General features: G+C 47.9%; 1 protein-coding gene across 2 annotated transcripts; it reads left to right on the plus strand.

The window, feature by feature from the left end:
* The first annotated feature begins 318 nt into the window (after positions 1 to 318).
* Positions 319 to 21384, plus strand: SRD5A1 (steroid 5 alpha-reductase 1). Of its 2 annotated transcripts, none has more exons than XM_019743374.3 (5): positions 319 to 739; positions 12484 to 12650; positions 15688 to 15789; positions 17662 to 17812; positions 19567 to 21384. In XM_019743374.3, the coding sequence occupies exons 1-5, from the start codon at positions 459 to 461 to the stop codon at positions 19631 to 19633; spliced, it is 768 nt and encodes a 255-aa protein (XP_019598933.2). In that variant the 5' UTR covers positions 319 to 458; the 3' UTR covers positions 19634 to 21384. The 2 variants fall into 2 exon arrangements, with proteins under 2 accessions (XP_019598933.2, XP_088652552.1); XM_088796426.1 differs by lacking the exon at positions 319 to 739 and adding an exon at positions 2053 to 2226 and having other exon boundaries at positions 19567 to 19823.
* The last annotated feature ends 493 nt before the right edge of the window (positions 21385 to 21877 follow it).

Genomic DNA, 21877 nt, shown 5'->3' on the forward strand with positions numbered 1-21877 from the left:
CACCCGTCCTGCCCGAAAACAACGAGCGAGGGGATCCGCTGACAGCCTGAGTGGGAAAGTGGCTCCACAGAGCAGCCCCAAAAGCGTCTCCGCGCCGAGTGTCAGCGTTTCCCGCGCGACCTCAGGCAGCAGTGCGGACAGCTCGAAGTCGCGCGTGCGCACAGCGCCGAGGGCGCGGCGGGCCCGGAGGCGGGGCTCCGGCGGCGGGGGTGGGGCGGGGACGCCTGCAGACCCGCCTCCGGCTCCGCCCCGAGCGCCGGCGCGCACGCCGGTGACTGGTCCAACCCGCGGGAAAGGCGCACCCGCCGCCTCCGCACCGCTGCAGGTGTGCGGCTCGCAGCTGGGGCGTCGGCTGTCGGCGCTGCCTCAGGTAACCGTGCTTCCCGCCCCCTCGCCGCCACCCTATATGTGGCCCGCCGCGGCCGCGGGGCCATGGAGCGCGCCTGCCGTCCTCCGCGATGGAGCTGGCCGAGCGGCTCCTGCTGGACGCGCTCGCCTACCTGCAGTGCGCCCTGGGCTTCCTGTGCTTCGCGCTGCTCACGCTGCTCGGCTCGCCCTACGGGCGCTACGCGTCGCCGCGCTCCGCCTGGAGCCTGACGGCGCCCACCGCCTGGGCCGTGCAGGAGCTGCCGTCGCTGGCCGTGCCGCTCCTCGTGTGCGTCGCCACGGCCGCCGAGCGCCTCCGCTGCTGGCCCAACCGCATCCTCCTGGCCATGTTTATCGTCCACTACACGCAACGGTAACGGCCGGCGCCCCCCGGCGCGGCGCCCTGTGCCTGCGGCTCCCCCACCCGCTGCCCTCCCTCGGAGCCCCTTCTTTCTTGCCGCTTCCTCCTCCCCAGCGCCGCCTCTCCCCCTGCTGTCCCCGGTGCTGTCACTCTGTGCTCCCACCCCCGGGGACCTCTCCCTGCGGGACCCCCACCCCCAGTCCCTGGCGGCCTCTCACTGCACCCTGGGCGCTTCCCTCTGTCCCCTGGCGCACGGAGTTAACTTATAAACAAAAATTAGTCTGGAAAAGTGAGGAAGACTTTAGAGGATTTACAAGGGGGTAATAGAAAAGCTTTGGGGGGTTTTGTTCTGTTTTGTTTTGTGTTGTTTGTAAAACTTGGACCTAGAAAGTGTTCGCCATATAATAATCCTGGGCTTTGTTCAACGCCGGTGTCTCTGGCCAAAGGTAAACCACCTATGCGATCATATCTGGCTCCTTTTCTACCGTTTCCAGTTGGGCATCTTTATTGTGGGTGGGGCTGTTTTCTCCTGGCCAGGCGATCGCCTGGAAAGCGGCCTTCCTGAAAGAACTTGGCGATTCCCCCTTTACAATCCTCATGGGTAGGAATTGGTCCCTTCTGGGCCTTTCGCCTCCACATTCGGCAGGGAGCCCAAGACTGGCTTTCCAAGCAATGACTTGGCACATATCTGACGTCTTAAAGATGGCTTCCAAGTTTTTGGGGTTTTGTGACGAATATTAAAAGGTTGTGTCTGATACCGTCAAGTTCTTCCTGTAAGTTGGTGCTCTCTCCAGCTCATAAGGCTTCGGCTTCTGCACAGCTAAACCAAATGGCTGAACGAAAGCTGGAAATTAAAATGTTGCAAGGCTGCACAGTTCCAAAGGATGGTCTCTGCAACCTGGAGAGCTGGGTTCACCTGTCCTGCGAGTGTGGGCAGGTTGCTGGACCGCTCTGATTGTGAGGCCCACCTGACAACGTCCACTGCATGGAGAGGTAGGACGAAGTAAGCGTGAGTGGGTTTGTGTGTGTCTGCCTGCCTGTCTCTAAGCCTCTCCTCAGCACGGTTATCGGGACGCGGAAGTCCTGGGTGCCGTGTGTCCTCATCTGCTTCTATGCAGGGACTTCAAACAGGCAGTCAGTGTTCAACAAAGCTTCCGAGCCCCGTGCTCCCGACGCGCCGAGACTGTTCCATTAAGCACAGTTGTTGTCCCTTTCTTTTTCAATGGATTTGAGCATGACTGCAATTTGAGGATCAGTAGAACCCTCGTTTCTATATACCTTTCTCCATACATATACCAGAACCTGTGTCTGTCTGTTTCTCTAGTGGCGAAAAGCAAGCTCTGGAGTCGGATTGCCAGGTGTTATCTCAGCCCCATCACTGGGGACCTGAGATAAGTTACCAAGCTGCTCTGCAGGCACAGCTATGAAACAGGCACAGTGATGGTGCCAGCCTGTGGGATTGGCATTAAACAAAGACCACTCCGTGAAATGCTTGCAAGGTATTGGCAAGTCTGAATGCTCAATATACGTTAAATGATACCATTTTGTATGTCCATATACATACTCTGTGTGTCATTCATACACGCTGCTGCAGCCTTGTGTGGTGATAAAGAATTTTGAAGATGTGGCATTGGAAAGGAAGGGAGTACTTTACAGCGTGTTGTTTGAAAGCCTGGAGCAGAAGCTTTTGAACTAAAGGCATCGTGTTTGTTTCTAGGCTCGCTGTAATGGAAGAATCAGAATGAATACAGCCTCCCAAAGGGCGAAGTCCCGGCTAGAGTGATAGAACTCGAATAGATCACCATATACAGATGAGGCCCGTACACCCAGCTTTCGGGTGTTTTACGCAAGGCCCTCGGAGTAGGGATTGCTGGGATGACAGCCCCCGGTGCCTAGACCAGTGGCTTTAGAAACTGCTCCAGAGGCTTTACTGGGTCAGGTGTAGTTTTTTAAACTGCTGGGCTATTGTGTTCGTTTTTTAAGTCGCACATCTTACCATACGCATAGCCTGTGTGGTTTGGGGACATTGACATTGTCCAAATAGAAAAGATACACATTTTCCATTCTACCCAAGCAACTAATTTATTAAACGGTCATCTGACCTAAGTGAGCGAGCACTTGGAAGAGAACAGAAGTGCCAGCAGCATTAGCACTTGTTAGAAGCCATGCAGCTGAGCTGGGAGACATTTATAGAGTCCCTCATGTGTCAGGGCACTGCAGATGACAGGAGCCCGAACGGGGCTGGCCGCAGGAGAAGCACGTGCCAGGGGACACGCTCCAGGGATGCTGAGCAGGCCGTGTGGCTGGCAGCTCCCAGTGTTTGGCGGGTGTCTGCAGGCCCTGTGCTGAGCTCTGAGGAGGGAGGCCAGGCCCTGCTCTGGGTGAGGTGTAGCCTCTTGAGGGACAGGAGAGGACCAAAGCCAGATGCAGGGGCTTCCCAGGGTCAGTGGGAAGGGGTATTTACTTACAGTAGAGGGGAAAACTGGACATGTGTCTGTATTCATTCTGCAGACGTTTACTAAGGATTGATTCACGTACCTGCACTGTACTCACTACTGGGGGTACGGAGACAAGGGATGCTCCAAGGAGTCAAGGAGAGTGAGACAGATTGTGGCGAGTCTGCAGGAGCTTTTTGGCAGATGACCAGGGAGGGCAGGGAGGCCTGATGAAGGGCAAGACGGGACCGCTGTGGGAAAGACACTCCAGGGCTCAGAGCAGTTCCTGGTGGATGGCGAAGGACATTTGTGGGACTGTTTTTAATCCTTGACAAACAACTAAGTCCCAGTGGAGCACTCAGTGTCACCGTCTTCACCATGACTTAGTTGGGGGCCGCAGAGGGAGGGGGAATGGCCCCCAGATTACAGACTTTTAAAAACCTAAGTGGTCTCCTCTTCCTGACACCCGTCAGAAGGTCTGTGCTCAGCCACATGCGTGACCCGGCAGGCTCTTGGTTCTGCCATTACCCCTGGTTATGGTGCCAGAGAACCTCAGCGGCTTCATGTGCATTGTTTCGCATGCGCAGTTCTATTAATGGCCCCTCAGATCCTGACCCAGCCTCACTTTGAAAGGCGGCATGTGTAACCCTAAAAAACAGCAGAGACCTGGAGGGGGTGAAGGGCACACAGAATCCTTGGCCCTTGCTTTGTGGATTCAAATAATCTGAGAAAGAAAAACTTTTATGCAAAAGTATAGATTGACAGTGAAATATTCATTGAGACCCTAACCTCACCTTGAAAGCACAAGGTGCGTATTTAAGTACGTGGCTTTGTTGGGGTCTGCACAGTTTGGTCATCACTGCAAAAGAGTCTTGTACAGAAGGAAGGACAAGTGAAAGGAACTGCCCCAGATCTAGGAAGTGCTGTAGATTTCAGTGACCTCAAATTGTTGAGGAAAAAGTCATAAAGTCAGTTATTAAAATTACAACCATTCTTGGTTATAATCATTTAAAAATGATTAAATCTGCTCTTAGCAAAATTACTCCCAAATCATCAAATTAGATATTGTATTGTCCCCAAACGTGGGGGTGCGACGTTGTAGGTTGTCCTGGGAGATGATGTCTGGTTGCTTTTATTTTGAGAGTGAAATCCTGTGCTTGGTGAATGCCCTGTTTGTCACTGCAAGGAGTCTGGGGTGTTAATACCTATTCCAGTTTGTTAGGAAAACATGTCAAGAGATAATTCTTATAGTCTACTGTGGGATTTAAGCAGATGTGGAACATGAAATCTGACTTTAAATGTTTCAAGAATAGTTATTACAAGCGGTTGGCTGCATTTTGACCTCTGAAGGTCATGCCTTCCCTGAGTCTTTCCCCTTTGAGCAGATCACCTGTGGTAGGTGGGCACGGTGGTTGTCCACCAGCGAGATGGTTTCAAGCAGGCAGAAATCCACTGCTACGAGAGTGGGGTGACAGCTCAGAGCCCTCGTACCACTGCTCTGCGAATGGACACGTGGGCCAGATTGGTGACTTTTATTTTTTCTGGTGACTCATTTTTCTTCCTGGATGCCTATACAATATTTTACCCCCTTAAAATTCAGAAAATTCCCCATAGATACTGTGTGTTTGCTTGTTTATTAATTTTGCCTGATTCTTTCTGAGCCCTTCCAATAAGCAACGTCAGGCCTTCAGCCCCAGAAATCCCATTTCTCCCTCTTGTTCACCTGGTCTGTTTTGAATGTCATAGGTACCAGCATTTAAAATACTTGTCAACAGTACATGCGAACAAACTTGCAGTTGAGCTACAGGCTCGTTGTAGAAAACTTAGAAAATGCACAGAAATTCGGGGAAGAAAATAAAAATCACATGTAATTCCATCACTTAGAGATAACACTGAAAATATTTTGGGTTATCATTCCCATCTCTTTCACTGTTCTTAATAACTTTTTGATCATTTTATTCCTAAGCAGTAAGGATACACACACATAAACACATGCAAAATCTTGTATCCCACTTTTGTCACTTAATATAATATTTTTCTGGGTTAGTTTCTACATGTAATGAAAAGGACTTCTGATGAGTATTTAATATGCCATGGAGTGATAGGCAGTGCCAGCCTGGCCCCAGTCCTACTTCTCGCCCAGTCCTCAAGATGTGGTGGGTGGTACACCTGGGAAGGTGACCTTGCCTTTGAGCCCATCGTTTCCAAGTGTCGGTCTCCATCACCCAAGCTACCGTGTTCCTCTGAGCCTCCAGGCCCTTATCTGTTCCATAGAATAATCTGTTTCGTAGGCTTGTTGATGTGTCACACCCATCCGTGTTGTTCAGGGTTAGCAATTACTGGAAACGTATGACAAGGAACTGCGAGAAGCACTTCCACGCCAAGCACTTCCACGCCAAGCCTCAGCTCGTGAACGCAGCCAAAGCAAACAGGCAGCAGACTGCCCTTGGCCAGGGAAGGTCCACAGAGACTCCGGCTTCTGACCGCCCGCGGCTCACCCCGTCGTCAAACCTGTCCCATGTTTATCGTTGCCGTGCAGACACGAAGACGTGCAAGTTTCCACAGGGAATGAAACCACTTGGTGAAAAGCAAATCTGGTTCCTTATGTGGAACAGAAAGAAAATAAAGTGGGGAAATGGTGGGTTTTCAGTCCCACCCCCACTCTGATGAGCCAGAAAATGGAATGGCTTCGGAGCTTCCTGGGACCTGACTCGTTTGTATCCTTCAGCTCACTGGCCACAGGAAGTGGATTTATAGCACATTGCCTAAGTAAAGTATTTTTAAGTCCAAGTGTCTCATAGTTATTCTCCAAGTGATTTTCATTTTAAGGGGTTTTCAACTTCTGACTTAATTCCCTTTCTCAAAGATGGCTAATGCTCATTTCCCACAGTTCCTAGATGGAAGGGTGATTGTGAGTTTGGGTGAGACTACCTGTGAGAAAAGGCTTTTGAATACTCGGACCTGCTGTAACTGGGACAGCCTGGGCCCCCGGCCCTGGGTCATGACAGGTGCTGTGGACATCTGTCCAGCAGACATGCCACGTTCCTTACGTCTGAGCCTGGCCCCGTGTCCCCAGGTGAGCCTTCACCATGAGAAACTACCTGGCTTCCACTGCGATCATTGATCTGCTTCTGTTCCTCTGGTCTAAATGAAAGCTCAGATAACAGCCATGCCCAGAAGCCAGTCTCTCCTCCCCCATTCTGGTTCCTAATTGGCCCAAGTCAAAGGGAAACCTTTCTGAAAACAGCTGCATGGATTTCCAAGGAAAATAAATGAAGCTAATGGGACTAACCCGAGAGGAGAAAGCACCCAAAGATGCCTGGCGGGAGTAGGGCGCTCCCCTCCAGAAGGTGCGCTGCATCTGGACGTCTGGCTACTGAAGACCTGGGCTCCTGTGTCCTCAGAGCCCACCTGGCGATGCTCAGCCTTGGGGCAGAGCAGGGTGGGGGAGGAGACCTCCTCCTGGAGCTCAGCGTTGCCCAAGCCGGCCTGCTCCCCTGACCTTTTTGGGTCTGTGGCCAGGCCCGTGGACCTCAGGGTCACTCAGTGCTGTCCACTTCCAGGGCAGAGATCAGAGAGCAACAGAAGAGGTCTGCGTCATCCTTTCTGAGGCAATGGCAGGTCACGACCACTTCTGACATTCCCACGAGACCCAAGAGAAGTCATTCTTCTCCTGAGGTCCTTCCTGAATGCCTTTTCCAGGTTCCTCCAGGGCATACGCTGGAGCGGAAGTGACTACAGCTCCTTCCATGCCGTAGCTGGGGACATGGATGCAGCATCCATCCCACCAGGAGCACAAAGTCCCCGGAGCGCAGTGGCTGCCTGCAACCCACGTCTGGTGGCTCGAGCAGGAACACTTTCTACAGAAGGCAAAGCGATGTTTCCAGAATAGTACTGTGTTAATCTAGACCATGGGTTGGCAAACTCTTTTTGGAAAGGTCCAGATAGTTTACACTGTAAGCTTTGGGGGCCAACAGAAAAAATAGGGGATACTGCATAGCTATTTACCACAAAAGAGAAAACAAATTTGCACAAAAGTTTTATTGACAAACTTCAAAATGTAATACTTCAGTGCAGTTTTTGTAGCACAGGTGTGGTGAGAAGGATGGACTTCTTTTGGTGGGGGGTAACATTTCACCTACTTGGGCTTCACAGTTCGTATTCCTTTGACCAAAATCCATTGTTGAGTGTTCACCTCTTTGTGCTGCTCTGCAGTGAGCTTTTATCTTGGAGAATGCCTTCACGCAGGTAGGCACTGCCAAATATTGCTACCAGGCCCCAGTTTATGATTTCAGTTTAGCATATCCATTGCTTGAAAGGCATCTGTGGAATTCTGTTAGATTCTTCTCGATATTTGCCTGTTAGAGTTTCATTACTTTGTAAAGTACTATCTTCCAATTGAGGATTAGGTGGCAACTCCACAATTATTGTGAAATGGTTTTTGAAATGTAGAAATCAAGGTTCAGAAAAACTGAATTTCTAAGTTTGAGCTTAGAAATTATCTCCACTGCAAATTTCTGAGAAGATGGAACCCTCACCCACTCTAACAGCATAGAAAGCTGTTTCACGTCTCTGGAGATTCAAACAATGTCAGTTGTTGTTGAAATGACTTGTGCACAGTATGAGTTTTAGACATGAAGTGGTATTTTCCCTTATAGTTTTGGCTTGAATTCACTAAGAAACATGAAGTCTGCAGCAAAAGCTAATTCCCAGAGCCTTACAAAACTCAATAATAGTGGTTGAGGGCAATTTTTCTCATTAAGAAAAATTTTAGTCTCAGCTCTGAGTTCAAAATAGGGTTAAGTCTGTAGAGGGAATGTCAAGTTCACTGTTGCCAGGATCGGTTCAGGCACAGCAGGAAATTGTTTTGCAAAGTGCCTGATGGTGCAGGGAGTAGCTCCAAACACCTTACAGCTCCACGAGCTGTCAGTTTGTGATGTGTCCATTTTTGTGTCCCACACATTTTACCACCATCCATTATAACAACTTAGCAGATTCTACTGTAGGTTGTACTGAACTCAACTTTCCGCAACTTCTTTGGGAATCCTCTTATTTCTGGTTCCACAAAGACGATTCAGAGACCCTCATTCCTCAGTCACGTCTACCTTGGCACTGACTCCATATAAACAACTAAGCAGTGTCGGTGACATCTTGGGCCCAGCAAGAGCCGGGGAAGACTGCTGACTCCATCTTCTGCCTCGTTAATTGACTGGGCGTAGCCCCTGGTGTCCCAGTTTCTTTAAGAGCCGCTCTCACAGGAAAGGCTCATCGTATTCAACAAGTTTCTGTCCCTTGGACATGCTCCTTTAGCTGCTGCTGCTAATGAACTTCCTTCCCAATGGTGTGTGGCTTTCCTTGCTTGCCTAATACATGATCCACTTGGTAACTGCCTGTGGTTGTGGCCTCATTTGCATTTCTTTTGGAAAGAAATTCCCTGATAAGATTCTGTTTTCAGTTCTCTTTATTTTTCTGACCGTTGCTGTCCTGTGAGTTGGGGGTATTGTGATGAGCGCGTAGATGGCAATGCTGACCTTGGCACAGCTATTGTGTCATTACTTCACCCTCTAATGCAATAATGAAATTCCCCGAACTCCACTGTGCCTTCAAAGCATGACAAGTTCAGGGCTCTTGTCTTGACACAACCAGTATCGCTGAGATGAAGATAATTTGGAATGCGTTATGCAAGGCCATGCATGGCACGCAGAACACTGCAGCACGGCGGTTTGCCACACCGGCAGCCATGCAGAGGGCTTAGCTTGCCACGGACAGGCCCTGTCACAGCCACGTAAGTCTGCAGGGCCTTCAGTGCCCCCCAGACAATATGTAAACGGATGACCAGGCCATGTTCCAATACGACTCCATTTATGGACACTGAAACTTGAATTTCATATGGTTTTCATGTGTCGTGAAATAGTCTTTTGATTTCTTTTTACCTTGTGGAGGGACAAGGGGCCACATGTGAAACCTGACAAGCTCAGGAGCCTGAAAATAACCACATGGGATGGTGTGAACATAAAAGTTCCTAATTAAGGTGGGCCATGGCGGGAAGTCATATCCTTAGCCTGTAGCTTCCTTGACAAGGGTCAGTCTTTACTTTAAGTGAACCTGTCTGTTATCTTTTTGCGTATAAAGTAACATACCCTGGGTATGTCAATAACCCCTTTTTTCCAGACCAGAGCAGGAAACTACAAAATTCCTCATTGTAATTCTCGTCCCCTGATTACCACCTCCATGTGCTGTAAAAAGCGAACTAGTAACTATCCTGCACCCACCTCTGTGAAAGAAGTGCCTGTCTCTCCAATTTACTTTTACCCAATCCCAGAGACTTCCTCACTTTGCTTTTTCCCACCCGCTTAATCTACCACCAGTGGATTTGATGTAACCTTCCTCCTTTGATTCTACCTCTGAAATAAGCTGCAAACCGCCATTTTGCTGAGCATTTTCTCAATCCGTTGAGACTTTGCTTCCAGGCAATTGTCATCCGTTTGGCTCAAATAAACTCTCATAAGTTTTTTCTTAGGCTGGATGTTTTCCCGTCTGCAACCCACCATTTAAAAATGTAAAAACCATTGTTAGCGCCCAGGCTCTACAAAAACAGGTGGTGGGCTGGGTTTGCTGACACCTGACCAGACTCCTGTTGCTAGAACAGGCACGGAACATCAGCGACAGAGGAGGAAAGGGGTGTGAGGGAAACATGAGAGGTTTGGGTTTCACCTTTGCAAGGTGCCAGCCAGTGTTTGCTGGTCGTTCAGAATTCAGCCCTGAATGTGAAACCGAATTGGGAGATGTCTGTCAAGATTTTGCCATAGTGCATGACTCTCATGTCCTGCAGGGAAGTACCTGCCAGGAGATGCACGTTTGCAGAGCTTCCTCAGAGCTGCTGCTTTAGCACCTCATTCATCTATAACTCAGGCACGTGTGCCATCGAGCCCAGAAGATTCCCTGAAACCGTTTTCTTTTAGTACCTGCTCCGTGTATTTCAGGCTCCCTAGATTTAACCCTCCCCTTTGTGACTCTGCATTCCTATTACCCTTTGTGGGACTTAGCATGATCTTGTTCAGGCCAGCAGTCCGAATAGCTTATGAACTGCGTACTCTACAGTTTATCAGGCCTCTTTCTAAACCAAGTCCAGCCCTCGCCTCTCCCACAATTCTTATTTCCTGTTCTTTTTTCTGTATTTCTTCAAACTCGGAATTCTAACACTTCTCCAGCTCTATCCTGCAATTTGCCTCCTGGAAAATTTCTCGAGACCTTCACTGCCAGGGAAGTTTTCTCTAAAAGTTCTCGTCCTGTGGTCCCTTTCCTACTTCCCCATGGCTGGAGAATCCCCTAGGCTGACTTCAGAAATGAGGCTGCCTGCTCGAGTCTACAGAGTCTACACTCAGGAATGGAGTGACACCCCATTGTCTCTGCTGATGACTATGTCCTCTGGGCGTAACTCGAGCCCTGGGCCCTGACTGAGAAGCAGGGATTGGGAGAAACACCTTGATGACAGCACCTCATCACAAGTCACAATCTCAGCCTGTTTTTAAGGCAGCCCACCTTGGTCCAGGCCACACGCGCTTCCCCTAACAGAGACTGAATTCTGCATTCGGCTCAAGCTTCTGCAGTGAGCCTGCATCCCAGATGCCAGCGCACTGTACCAACCATCTGCCCCACCCTGCACCATGTTTGTGAGATGCAGAGAGAAGTGGCTGAGATCCCCTGTTGTTTTTCAGTGGCTTGCCAACACTACAGCTTCCAGGCGAGTAAGTGCCTCACTGATGGCATGTGTCGTGGTTAAGTGGATGCCTAATACCCCACTGGGGCTTCACCCTAGACCTGGATGAGGTCCTCTTTGGGGGAACTGGCCTAAACAGGATGAGAACCCTGCAGACTGCTTCTGACTCACGTGAATGTTCTCCCAAGGAGCCGAGTGAGGCTGTGGGGAGAGAATGCCTTGATGTACAGCCAATGTTATGTGAGTGCTGTCATGCTGTCGCTATTCCTGCTAGTAATTCATTATATTTTCTCCCTGGAGTTGAGGGGCAGAACGGAAACAAATAATAAGCTTTTATGTTTCTCCCTTGTTTTAAGGTGTCATTTACATAAAATAAAATTCACTCATTTGAAGTCTATGGTTTGATCAGTTTTGATGATTGCACATGGGTCGTCATCACAATCGAGATACAGAACAGTCGTATCCCCTTAGACATCCCTGTGCCTCTTTACAGTTAATCCCCTCCCCTGACTCTAGCTTTGCTTTTTCTAGAATTGCATAATTTCTTTCATTGACAGCTGTTCAAACTGTTGATTTGTTTTTGGGTCAGTTTTGGTCACCTGTGTCTTTTAAACATTTTGTCTATTTCTTCATCCAGCTTGTCAAATTTATTGGCATAAAGTTGTTGATAATAGTTTCTTATTATCGCCTTAAAGTCTGTAGGCTAGGTAGTGATGTCACCTCTGTAAATTACTGGGTGTGCACTGACTTGAAAGAGAAAACTCTAATACGAAATAAAATTTTGCATCTTTTCTTCATAAGTTTCTAGTTTCTCATTCTTAATTTTCTTTCTGTAAACCTTCAGTAGCGTGGACCTAAGCCAGTGTGATGTAACAGAAGAACATGGTCTCCCACTTCCCCGATTTGCACGGACACTCAGCCACTCACCAGCCCTGTGGCCTCGAGCAGGTGGCCTGACTGTTCTGAGTCGTAATCCCATCCTCGGTGGGGTGTGTGCAGTGTCTGCTGTGCTGGTAGCTGGGGGCCTTGTTAATGGACGATAAAATGGTGTCACCCAAATTGTGCTGGTCAGACTAGAACGAGTATGAGTTTTAGTGTAGTGAAGATTCTGCGAGCCTCTCGAAGCTTCAGTTTTCTCTAACTCACTGTGTCTGTTTCACGTTCTGCGTAATGAGAATCCTGGGTTTTTGCACTGTGGTATACGTTGTTGAAACATGGTTAATTCTTTGTCTAGAAATTCTGCTTTTAAGGGATATAGTAAATACGTAAGTGTGAGTGTTACTGAGGATGACTTATGTACACAAAAGCAAGATTAAAACCCCAAGACACTTAAAATAGGATTGTAGGAATGGTATTCTTTTTTTTTTTAATTGTATTGAGGAATATTGGGGAACAGTGTGTTTCCCCAGGACCCATCAGCTCCACGTCGTTGTCCTTCAATCTTAGTTGCCCGGGGCACAGCCCACCATCCCAGGTGGGAATTGAACCGGCAACCTTGTTGTTGAGAGTGCGCGCTCAAACCAACTGAGCCATCCGGCCGCCGCCAGGAATGATATTCTTTATTGTTGTTTTTAATTTGTTTCTGCTTCTTGTTTCCTAAGGTCCTTGATTTTCCCCTTTCTGATCCGAGGAGGAAAGCCGACGCCACTATACGCGTGTGTACTGGCATTCGCATTCTGTACCTATAATGGCTACTTGCAAAGCAGATACTTAAGCCAATATGCGGTGTATGGTGACGACTGGGTCACTGACCCCCGATTCCTAACAGGTGAGGAGGTCCTGGTGACACGCTCCACCATTCTAGTCACTTCAATTTTCACGTTCCAGTCCTTTCCAGTTTGAAAAAGCCCACACTTCTAGAGAGAACACTTTCTGAGGGTCTGTGCCCTAGCTGCGGGGGGCCTGGCGGGAGTCAGGCTGCCCCAGGGCGGTCCAGCAGCAGGAGAGGACACAGGAGCTCAGCGCCTTCACCCGCCCAGACACTGAAAGTACAAATACCGGTTCTTAACACACGCCCCCAAATAGCCACGGTCCCCACAGAATGAGCAGCCACTCAAGATTCAGGAGACTTGGGCACCGACTGGCCATGTAGTCTAAGAGAGTCCCACACCTCCTACAGTTTCTTCTGGAAGGTGAGAAAGGATTGCATTGGGTCATCTTCCCACAAGGCCATTAGACGTTTATGATCTTACTAAATTGAGTAAACATTTACATTTGTGAAGTATTTGAAATTTTTATCAACGTAAAGTTATATTTTCAAGTTCTGGTTATAACCAGGTTCTGAACAAAAATGAAAATCAAACATCAGCCATGAAAAATATTTGCAAGAACATTAAAAATACTTGATCTTGGGGCCATTGTCTACAAGGAAAATTCTTCTGTGTATTTATGTAGTTGATCCTCCTGATCTTCAGAAATTCAAGCACATGCAGATGGGACTTGCCCCATGGCCATGCACTAAGAGGCATCGAATTGTCCCACACATTTCCCAGCTGCCCCACAGCCCTCTGCCCTCGGCTCCGTAAAGTAGCCTTACGTTTCGTTTGGGTTTTTCTCTGTATCGACGTGTATAGTAGAGAAAACGAACATTTGTGTGATACTCGGTTGCCAACAAAACACTTTTACATTTTCTCAGTCGTATTTTTTTTCTGTGAATTAAAACTTTATTCCCAGGGCGTTGCCCTGATCACACCTGAGAATCGTTGCGTGGGATCTGCTTCCTCATCTCTCACAGAAGGATGGGTGAGAAAGTTGTTCAGGATTTTTCCCCAGCTCCAGACATCCATGCCTCCCCGAAACACTAGATGAAATGATTTAGTTTTCACACTGCCCCCAAATCCTTGATTTCTCTGCTTCTTTACCCGATTCTCTTCTGCCCCAACCATTGGAAGGAGAAAGAACAGGTTTGGCGGCAGCCAGGAGCTGTGCACGTGCCTTATGCTTCCCCAAGGTCCTGACAAGGGCAGAAAGGACCCTTTCGCAGGAGAAAGGCAAGGTCAGAGGGTTAAGCAGCTGGCGCAGAATCTAAACTGAGTAAGTAGCAGAGCAGGGGTTTAAACCGGCTGGCCACGCTGGTCCCCACAAATGGGCGAGGAAGGGGACTTTTTCATCTAAAAAACAAGGAAAGGTTTTAGTGTTTGTGATTCTCATAGGAGGTGTTTCTGTGATGAATTGTTGGGGTACTTTTGCCACGTGCCTTGGAAGCTGGCATAAAATTTCAGATGCCAATAAATTGTATACGAACCTCTTGGCTTCTCTGCAATGGAACAGAAGGAATCAAAAATGAAAACACTGGCCAATTAGGAAACAAACTAGGTTACTTTCTTTGGGTTGTATTTGTGTCATAGAGTTTATAGTTTTTTTAAGGAAGCAAACATGAAATTACATGAATAATTAGTTATATTTACAATAGTTACCATGAAGAGCTAAGCAAATAGTGATGATAATATCCTAACAAAAAGTTTTCCAGAGAAGTAAAGTCATTCACCTAAAAGATTTTATACAAAGATTTTAAGATCCCCAAAATGGAATTCAATGTTTAGCTTAGATGAGCACAAATAGTTTTCTTGCCAATCTAGGCAGTGAAGGGAGCTTGTCTCTTAGAAGAAAAATAAAGCATGGATTTTGAAAACATGGTTCTTTCTGGAATCTCACATTGGAGGCCACATCACCTACAGGGGACATAGTGAAATACAAAAAAGGTAGCAAATTAACTATACAGTTATGGGTCCAATAAGTGACTTATAAAACACATTGTAAAACTTGATATGAACTGTTTAGAAAGATGCCTCCAGTGGTAAAAACAGAAGGAACAGATCTCAGAACCCTCACCAGACACCAGCTTTACGTGTCCCTGTTCTGACTGAAAAGATACAGAATGCCACTGGGAAAACTGGAGAGTATTTAATAACAATGTTGTTCCAAGTATACGTCTCTTTGACGTTGAATGGGGCACCGCCATTAAACACTGTCTGCTTTTCACATTTGTTAAGTGTCTCAGCTCTTTTTATCAAATCAACTTATTTCTTTCATAAAATACTATTTTGGCGTTTTGGCTTTTCTTGTTGGAATTAATTGATGGGATACTAATAAGTCTCCTTCAAGTGATGAAAACTCTCTGAAGACTTCTACAAATGAGAGGGAAAACATTTGGGAAGCTATGGGGTGTCTCGGGAGAGCCGGGTAATGGCGGTGGGAGGTTTTGTTGGGAGGTGAGGCGAACGGACAGACCTGGGAATGCGGAGTAATGAGTGAGCCTAGAATCAGTGGTGGAGAAGCCACGGAAGTGCATGAAATGTTCAACCGAGGCTACAGAGAAAGGGGGGGGGGACCAGCACCCCTGCAGCGGCCTGCGTGCAGCTGGTCATAATGGAACACACCCTGAGCTGTCCCCTCTCCCTCCTCCCGGGGGGAGGGCATTGTGCTTCACACCCTGAAGTTGTTGTGACGATAAGTCAGTCTTGTGGGCTGAGGAGCCGTGTGCCAAAGTCATAAGTCATATTTCTAATCATACCAGTCACGCTAAAAGCATAGGTTGTGGCCATCAGGTCTAAGTATTTTGAATGGATCAGTTTATTTATTAATAAAAACCAAGCCGTCTTGAGCATACCTGAGAACAGGGCTTATGAATTATCTGTCTAAATAAAGGACAGTATGTATCATAATGATCTTTACTATCAATTGTGGCTAATATGTTGCACTAATCCTGGTGATATGCAGGGTCACAGTGGTGACGCTCACTCAGGCGCAGGCTCATAAATTTTGTAGTTTATGAACATAATGGTCTTGTGTATTTTTTCCTTCAGGTTTTGTCCTGTGGTTGGTAGGCATGCTGATAAACATCCACTCAGATTACATCCTAAGGAATCTCAGGAAGCCAGGGGAGACTGGGTACAAAATACCGAGGGGTATGTACTGAAAATGGAGACTGTATTCTACAAGTGCATCGTGCGATCCTTTGTTTTAGGTTTGCCAGATCTAATAAGTAAAGTGTAGGGGGTGAGCTGTAGTGTGCAATGTGAGTCACTGCTGTTGCAAGCAGTCACTGTGATTATTTTTTTATTAGAATGATGAAAGAACCAGTTCGGGCCAACTGAATGGTTATTAAGCAAAAAGGAAACTCTAGTTAACTTTGTGTTCGGAACGAGCATGTGAGGAAGAATTCATGGTTTGCAGGCGTGTCCAGTACTTCATTTCCAGCAACATTGTAGAACAGATACCTTGACTGACCCTCCCTCTGAAAATGAACAATGTTGGGTGAATTTTTAAAAAAATCTTTTTAAGTGTATCCATGCGATGTCAGGAAAGGAAGTCATTAGTCAGAGGGCAAAATCTGAGTGCGTGCCAGCTGGTTTGTAGCCCAAATTCATACCACTCAGATGGTCTGACAAACCTCATGAACAAGCCGTGAACTAGGACCGTGTAGTCCCAGGAGGGTGGTACCTACACGCCTCGGCCAGCACACATCCCGGTCCCCAAAGGACCTGCCTTCAGCTCAGGCCTCAGCCCTACGGACCACGTGCCAAGGAATAAGAGCCACAGTGAAAGTTGCAGAGCCAGTGAGGAAATCCGGCACCAAGAGTAACAGCACAACTAAACGAGAGAGACCTGAGATCTTAGAGTTAATAGAAACAGATTATAAAGTGAATACTTAAATGTTTAAAAAAATTTAAAGGGATTGAAATTATGAGTCAAAGACTGATAGACTATAAAAAGGACTAAGCAAATATGAGGTAGAAACCAATAGAGCTTCTAAAATAAAAAAATTCAGTACATGAAACTACACTTTCAGTGGAGCTGGAACACGCACAGCTGTGATCAGTTTGAACCCTTCCACGCAGCTGCTGGGAAACCATACCAGGCGAACAGCAACACAATGAACAAAGGACCAAAATCCTCCGAATCTCAAATTGCTTAAACCGCCACCCTGGGGCTGGCTCACAGAGTGTGCAGATCTGCTCTCTGGCCTCAGGGCCTTTGCTTCTCCTGCCTGGAGGGCGCCCAGCTCTCCCACATGCCTGGATCACACCTCACCTGCCCAGCCGCTGTCTGTGATCAGGACCTCCCCCCACCCCTGATGGCCTTCCAGGCCTGTTGCCCTGCTCCTCACAGCACCCCACACCCTCTGCTGTACCCTGGGTTTTCCTGGGATACTTTTACTCTTTGGTTTACTGTTCCAGATATGGGCGGCGGGGGGCGGGGGGGGGGGGCGGCGAGCGGAGGGTGTCTTATCCATGGTGCATCCCAAGTGCTTGGACCACAGTCTGGCCCATTATGTAGACCTGATGAATCTACCTTTTGTGAAGGTTTGATTAGTGAATGAATGAGTGAATGAATGAATGAATGAATGAATGAATGAATGAATGAATCTGTCCTTGAAAATGAATATTTTTTTTTAATTTTTGGTCTAGAGCTCTGTGCAGGTCCATCTTACCTAAGCTAGTGCAGTAATTGTTATTCCATGGTCTCTGTCCTTGCTCAGGGGTTCTCAGTTTGGCCCATTAACTAGTGAAGCGATATATTAAAGTGTATGAAAACTGTAGCTCTTTATATTAAGATAAATGGATAGGTATTGATTCAGGTATGTAGTTAGTACCAGAAACTGTGATCTAAGATAGCAAACCGAGTAATGTTGCGTGTGTTTCATTGATGACAATTCTGTAGAAGTGGGGTTTTCCCCCAGTTGAAGGTCTGTGCTCCGGGGAGGTCGTCGCTGGCTTCTTGGGGCAGCATCCGGCCCCTTGGTCATCCGGGCACTGCCACTCTGTGCTTTCCTCTAGGAGGCTTGTTTGAATACGTAAGTGCGGCCAACTACTTCGGAGAAGTCGTGGAGTGGTGTGGCTACGGCCTGGCCACCTGGTCTGTCCAAGGCGGCGCTTTCGCTCTCTTCACCTTTTGTGTTTTGCTCTCCAGAGCACTGCAGCATCACCAGTAAGTTTTAAAACACCTTTAGCACTTTCAGCTTGTGCTCTCACCTGACTGTACCGACTTTTAGGTTAGATTTTTGAAGTGCTAATGTTAACTTGAATGGCTGCATCCCAGTTCACATGTACTCTGGCTAAACAAGCATGAAACCACATGGGTACCTGAGGAACAACCCAGCTGTCAGGCATCCCCAGGCCCACGGCAGCACCTGTTCTGAGCCTCTTTGAATTGACGCTGCTGGACTCCGGATGCGAAGGTCACGTTGAATGTCCGCAGGAGATTCGGGGCGTGCAAGGCCAGCACGTCCTCCCAAGTGGGCAGTGTCTAGGGGAAGCTCTCAGAAACTTGCTGGCGGTTCGTGGCCTGCACGCCAGCGGGCTGCCTTCGGCCACTCAGGCTGCTTGAACAAAAACACCATGACCTGGGGGCCTTCTGAACAGCAAATGTTCCTGACAGTTTAGAGGCTGCGAGTCCCGAGATCAGGGTGCAGCTCATAAACATCCTCGAGTTCTGGTGAAGGCTCTTCTCGGTCGCAGAAGTCCCTGCTCGCAGTGTCCTCACATGGTAGAAGGAACAAGGAGCTCGCTGGGCCCCTTTTATCCGGGCACCCGTCCCCTCCTGGGGCTCCACCCTCATGATCTCATCACTTCCCAAAGGCCCTGCCTACTTACACCACCCGCTTGGGCCTTAGGTTTTTAACGTGAACCTGGGGAGACACATTCAGACGATTGGCCGCGCAGGCCTGTGAAAACCACCCGCACCTGACTCTGTATTTGCACGTCAGCAGGCTTTGCACTGCCGCCATCCGTGCACACGGTCTGCCCTGGACAATATTGTCTGCAGCCCGTCGCTGCTGTGGAAAAGCACTAAGCCCACTGGCCAGCTTCTCTGCACTTTTCTCCTTACATGTCCTGCGTGTATACAGAACAGCGTCTGAAAATAGACGGGGCAGTCGGTTAGGTGTCTGTGTCTGTGGGTGACAGCGCTAAACTCCTCCAAAATCTAAAATCAACAGGACTTGGCTGACTTGCTTTCAGTGTGCTGTTGTCATATATTTCCGCCCTATTAACAAATAGCTATTATAGTTGTGATTTTTAATCTGTTTGGCATTCTTTTGTGCTTATGGGAACTCCTTTTTTTCTGCCTGTTTCTTCATCTCGTCAAATTATTTAAAAGTTTTACTCCATCCACTTAGTTTCCACCCTTCCCAACTACCTGTTCCCCAAAACAAGCAAGTGTGCCTTTGTTGCTATAATTTATATCAAAATGGAAAATACCTGTTTATCTCGAGTGCAGGGCCAAATTATGGTCGGCCCCGTGTTGCATTTTCCCAAGTCTGTCTGACTTGGTGCCCTTTCCACGGTAGTTCTCTCCTGGGGACTGGAGAGAACTGTCAGAGCCACCAGGAGCTCTCCTGCCACCACCCCCACGCCCCAGTCTGCATGCTTCTGGGGTCTGGACAGAGCTTCCCCCAGGCTGGTCACATCTTCATCACACGTCAGTGATTCCCCTTGCCAGTAGAAAGATGAATAATATGGGTCACTTCTGGTGAATCATGCTTTATAATCAAATATATTTAATTCTTCATGATGTAGCCCAAATCAAACTGTGTATATGAAATGCCAAAGTTTGTATTACTACTTTTAAAAACTCTGTATTCCTTTGTAATAAAAAACTATTGTCCATTTTGTTAGCATCTGTTAAATGTTTAAGTGACAAAATTATTTCCTTTTTTTAATGTCCTTTTTTTCTTATTTTAGGTGGTACCTTGAGAAGTTTGAAGATTATCCAAAGTCCAGAAAAACTATAATTCCATTTTTGTTTTAGGTCCATTGTCAATGGAATTATGTTCGACTTCAAGTTTTTAGATGATGTTTCTCTAGGGATTATAGAAATGCATTATTTCTCAGTAATTTTTACCTTTTCCAAGGTTTGCTCTAGGAATTGTTTTTCTAGCACATTTGCAAGCAATCTAGTAACAAACTAATCAATGCAGGTTGAAGTGGCACATGGCTAGCAGGGCAGGACTCTGGAACTCTGGGTAATTACTGCACTCCATCTCTCGGATTTTGGACTTACCTCGGGTTCTATACAGTGAAGTGTGCACAAGACCGGAATGCAGGCGCCGTCTTTGATGGCCTCCATGGACCAAAACCTTCCACTACCCCTTGTACAACCCCCTACAACAATTGGTTCAAGGTCAAGGGTGATGTCCCCTGCCCCCGTGGACGTGTGATCTATCTCCGAAGTCCCTCTCATCCTGCTGTGTCGGAGAGGCCTGGGGTACCCACAGTGTGGCCGTGGACTCAGGGAAAATCATGGGTCCCTGTTGGATCCTGTGTAGGCGGAGAACACGGGGTAGAGAAAGGAGACACGGGCGGCCCAGATGAGGCCTGGATGAAAGACAGCTGGCGGCTGCTCCAGCCTGGCTCCTCAGGTGACTGCACTGGCAGGGCAGAGCGCTGGGCATTCATAAGGCGCAAACTCCTTTGTCCCCACAAAAGGAACGGGACCCCCAGTTCAGCAGCAACCCCACCCCCACCCCACCCTTACTCTCCAGTCACTTGCCATCAGTCTCCAGTATTCTCTGGTCTGAGATGCTTTTTCTTCCTTTTTTTCCAAGTAGAACTAGAATTTTTTAAGGCATTTTTTTAAGTACTTCGCAATATTGCAAAACGATGTCTTGAAACAGAATTTCTTTCTTTAGATGCACTGGAAAGGTCCGTGAGACAACCGGCAGTGGTAAACCCACCACTCACTGCCAGGTACTTGAAAGCCTTCTCCAGGTAGAACGCTGCTGAATGTCTAGGCCGTGCATGGGGATCTGGTGGCTCTCCTGGCCGGGGACCCGCTGCTTCCGCGGTGCCACGTTTGCAGAGGTGCAAATGGGAGACCGCGTTCACTTCCGCCCGCTGACGGGCTCAGGGCAGGAGTCCTCCAGAGCTGCCTGAAGTGGGGCCTGTGGGGTCGCCCACTGCTCCCCCCCCCCCCCCGACGGCCCAGGCCCAGGCGCCCGGGCCTCGGCCCCTTCTGGGCGGGCCTCCCACGCAGGGCTCCCCCCTCGAGTTCCCACGCAGACCTTGTGTTCTCGGTGGACAGTTAGAGCCCCTCAGGGGTCACAGTTACGCAGAAGACTTCTTGGTGCAGCTGTGCGTCACGTTCACAAAATGTTTTTGCAGGGAAATGTGGTTCTTAAATGCACTGTGGCCCTTTTTCTGGCCAAATGATCGCTTAAAACCATAGAGCAATAAAGAGCAATACATATTTTGGATCTCAGGAAAACTCAGGAAGCCTGGGCCAGCCTTGACTGATTAGGGCCCCGCGTTCCGGAAGGCGCGCCTGGCCAGAGGGATGTTGCGGGCGGAGAAGCGCGTGGCCTGTCCCGGTGGGCCCGGTGCCCCAAGTCTGATGCTCCGCCCCTGCTTTCCCAGCATGCACTGCGTGGGTGATTGACATGGGAAGAGATCCAGTCTGTCTTGTCACTGCCCTCGCTTTCCTTCTAGCTGAGTAAACTGTCATCAGCCGTTGTACTAATTATACTAATTAAGGAGATTAATAAAGTTACTGTTAAAAGTCCAGTCCTTTCTGTTAGTCTTCATTTGTTATTCTTTTGACACTTGTTTCCTCTGGAAGTTCAGACAGTCACGTTGTTAGCCCTGAAACCTGCATTAATGTTTCAGAACATCCAATATTCTTACTGCAGCAGAGCCCTGTAATGTTCTTCATGTAAATCTCGTGCATTTCTGTTCAGGTTATTTTCAGATACTTGATATTTCGTTTATTGTGAACCAGGCTGTGTACCCAAATATGGTTATAACTAGGATCAATCAAAGCTATTGAGGTTTCTGCATTTGTCATATCCAGCCATGCTCCTGAAGTTATAAATTCCAACTTTTTTCGTTTATTATTCTTAGGTTCTCTAGCTTTGCAGTCATACCATTTGCAAATATCTTGAGTTCTTATTTTACAACATTTGAGCTGTTCCTTTTGTTGTTGTTTTCTCTTTATATTAGCAAGAAATTTGAGCGCTATATTGGATAATAGATGTGGTCATCAGGATTCCTGTGTGAT

The sequence above is a fragment of the Rhinolophus sinicus genome, chromosome 3, assembly GCF_057876585.1.
Source record: "Rhinolophus sinicus isolate RSI-liver-muscle chromosome 3, RSI-T2T, whole genome shotgun sequence".
In the NCBI taxonomy this organism is placed as follows: domain Eukaryota; kingdom Metazoa; phylum Chordata; class Mammalia; order Chiroptera; family Rhinolophidae; genus Rhinolophus; species Rhinolophus sinicus.

Excerpts from the sequence above, each read along its gene's own strand:
- SRD5A1 (XM_019743374.3), top strand. The coding sequence starts at position 459 with ATGGAGCTGGCCGAGCGGCTCCTGCTGGACGCGCTCGCCTACCTGCAG. Across the intron at positions 12,651-15,687 it reads TGACCCCCGATTCCTAACAG|GTTTTGTCCTGTGGTTGGTA; the intron begins GTGAGGAGGTCC and ends TTTTTCCTTCAG. Across the intron at positions 15,790-17,661 it reads TGGGTACAAAATACCGAGGG|GAGGCTTGTTTGAATACGTA; the intron begins GTATGTACTGAA and ends GCTTTCCTCTAG.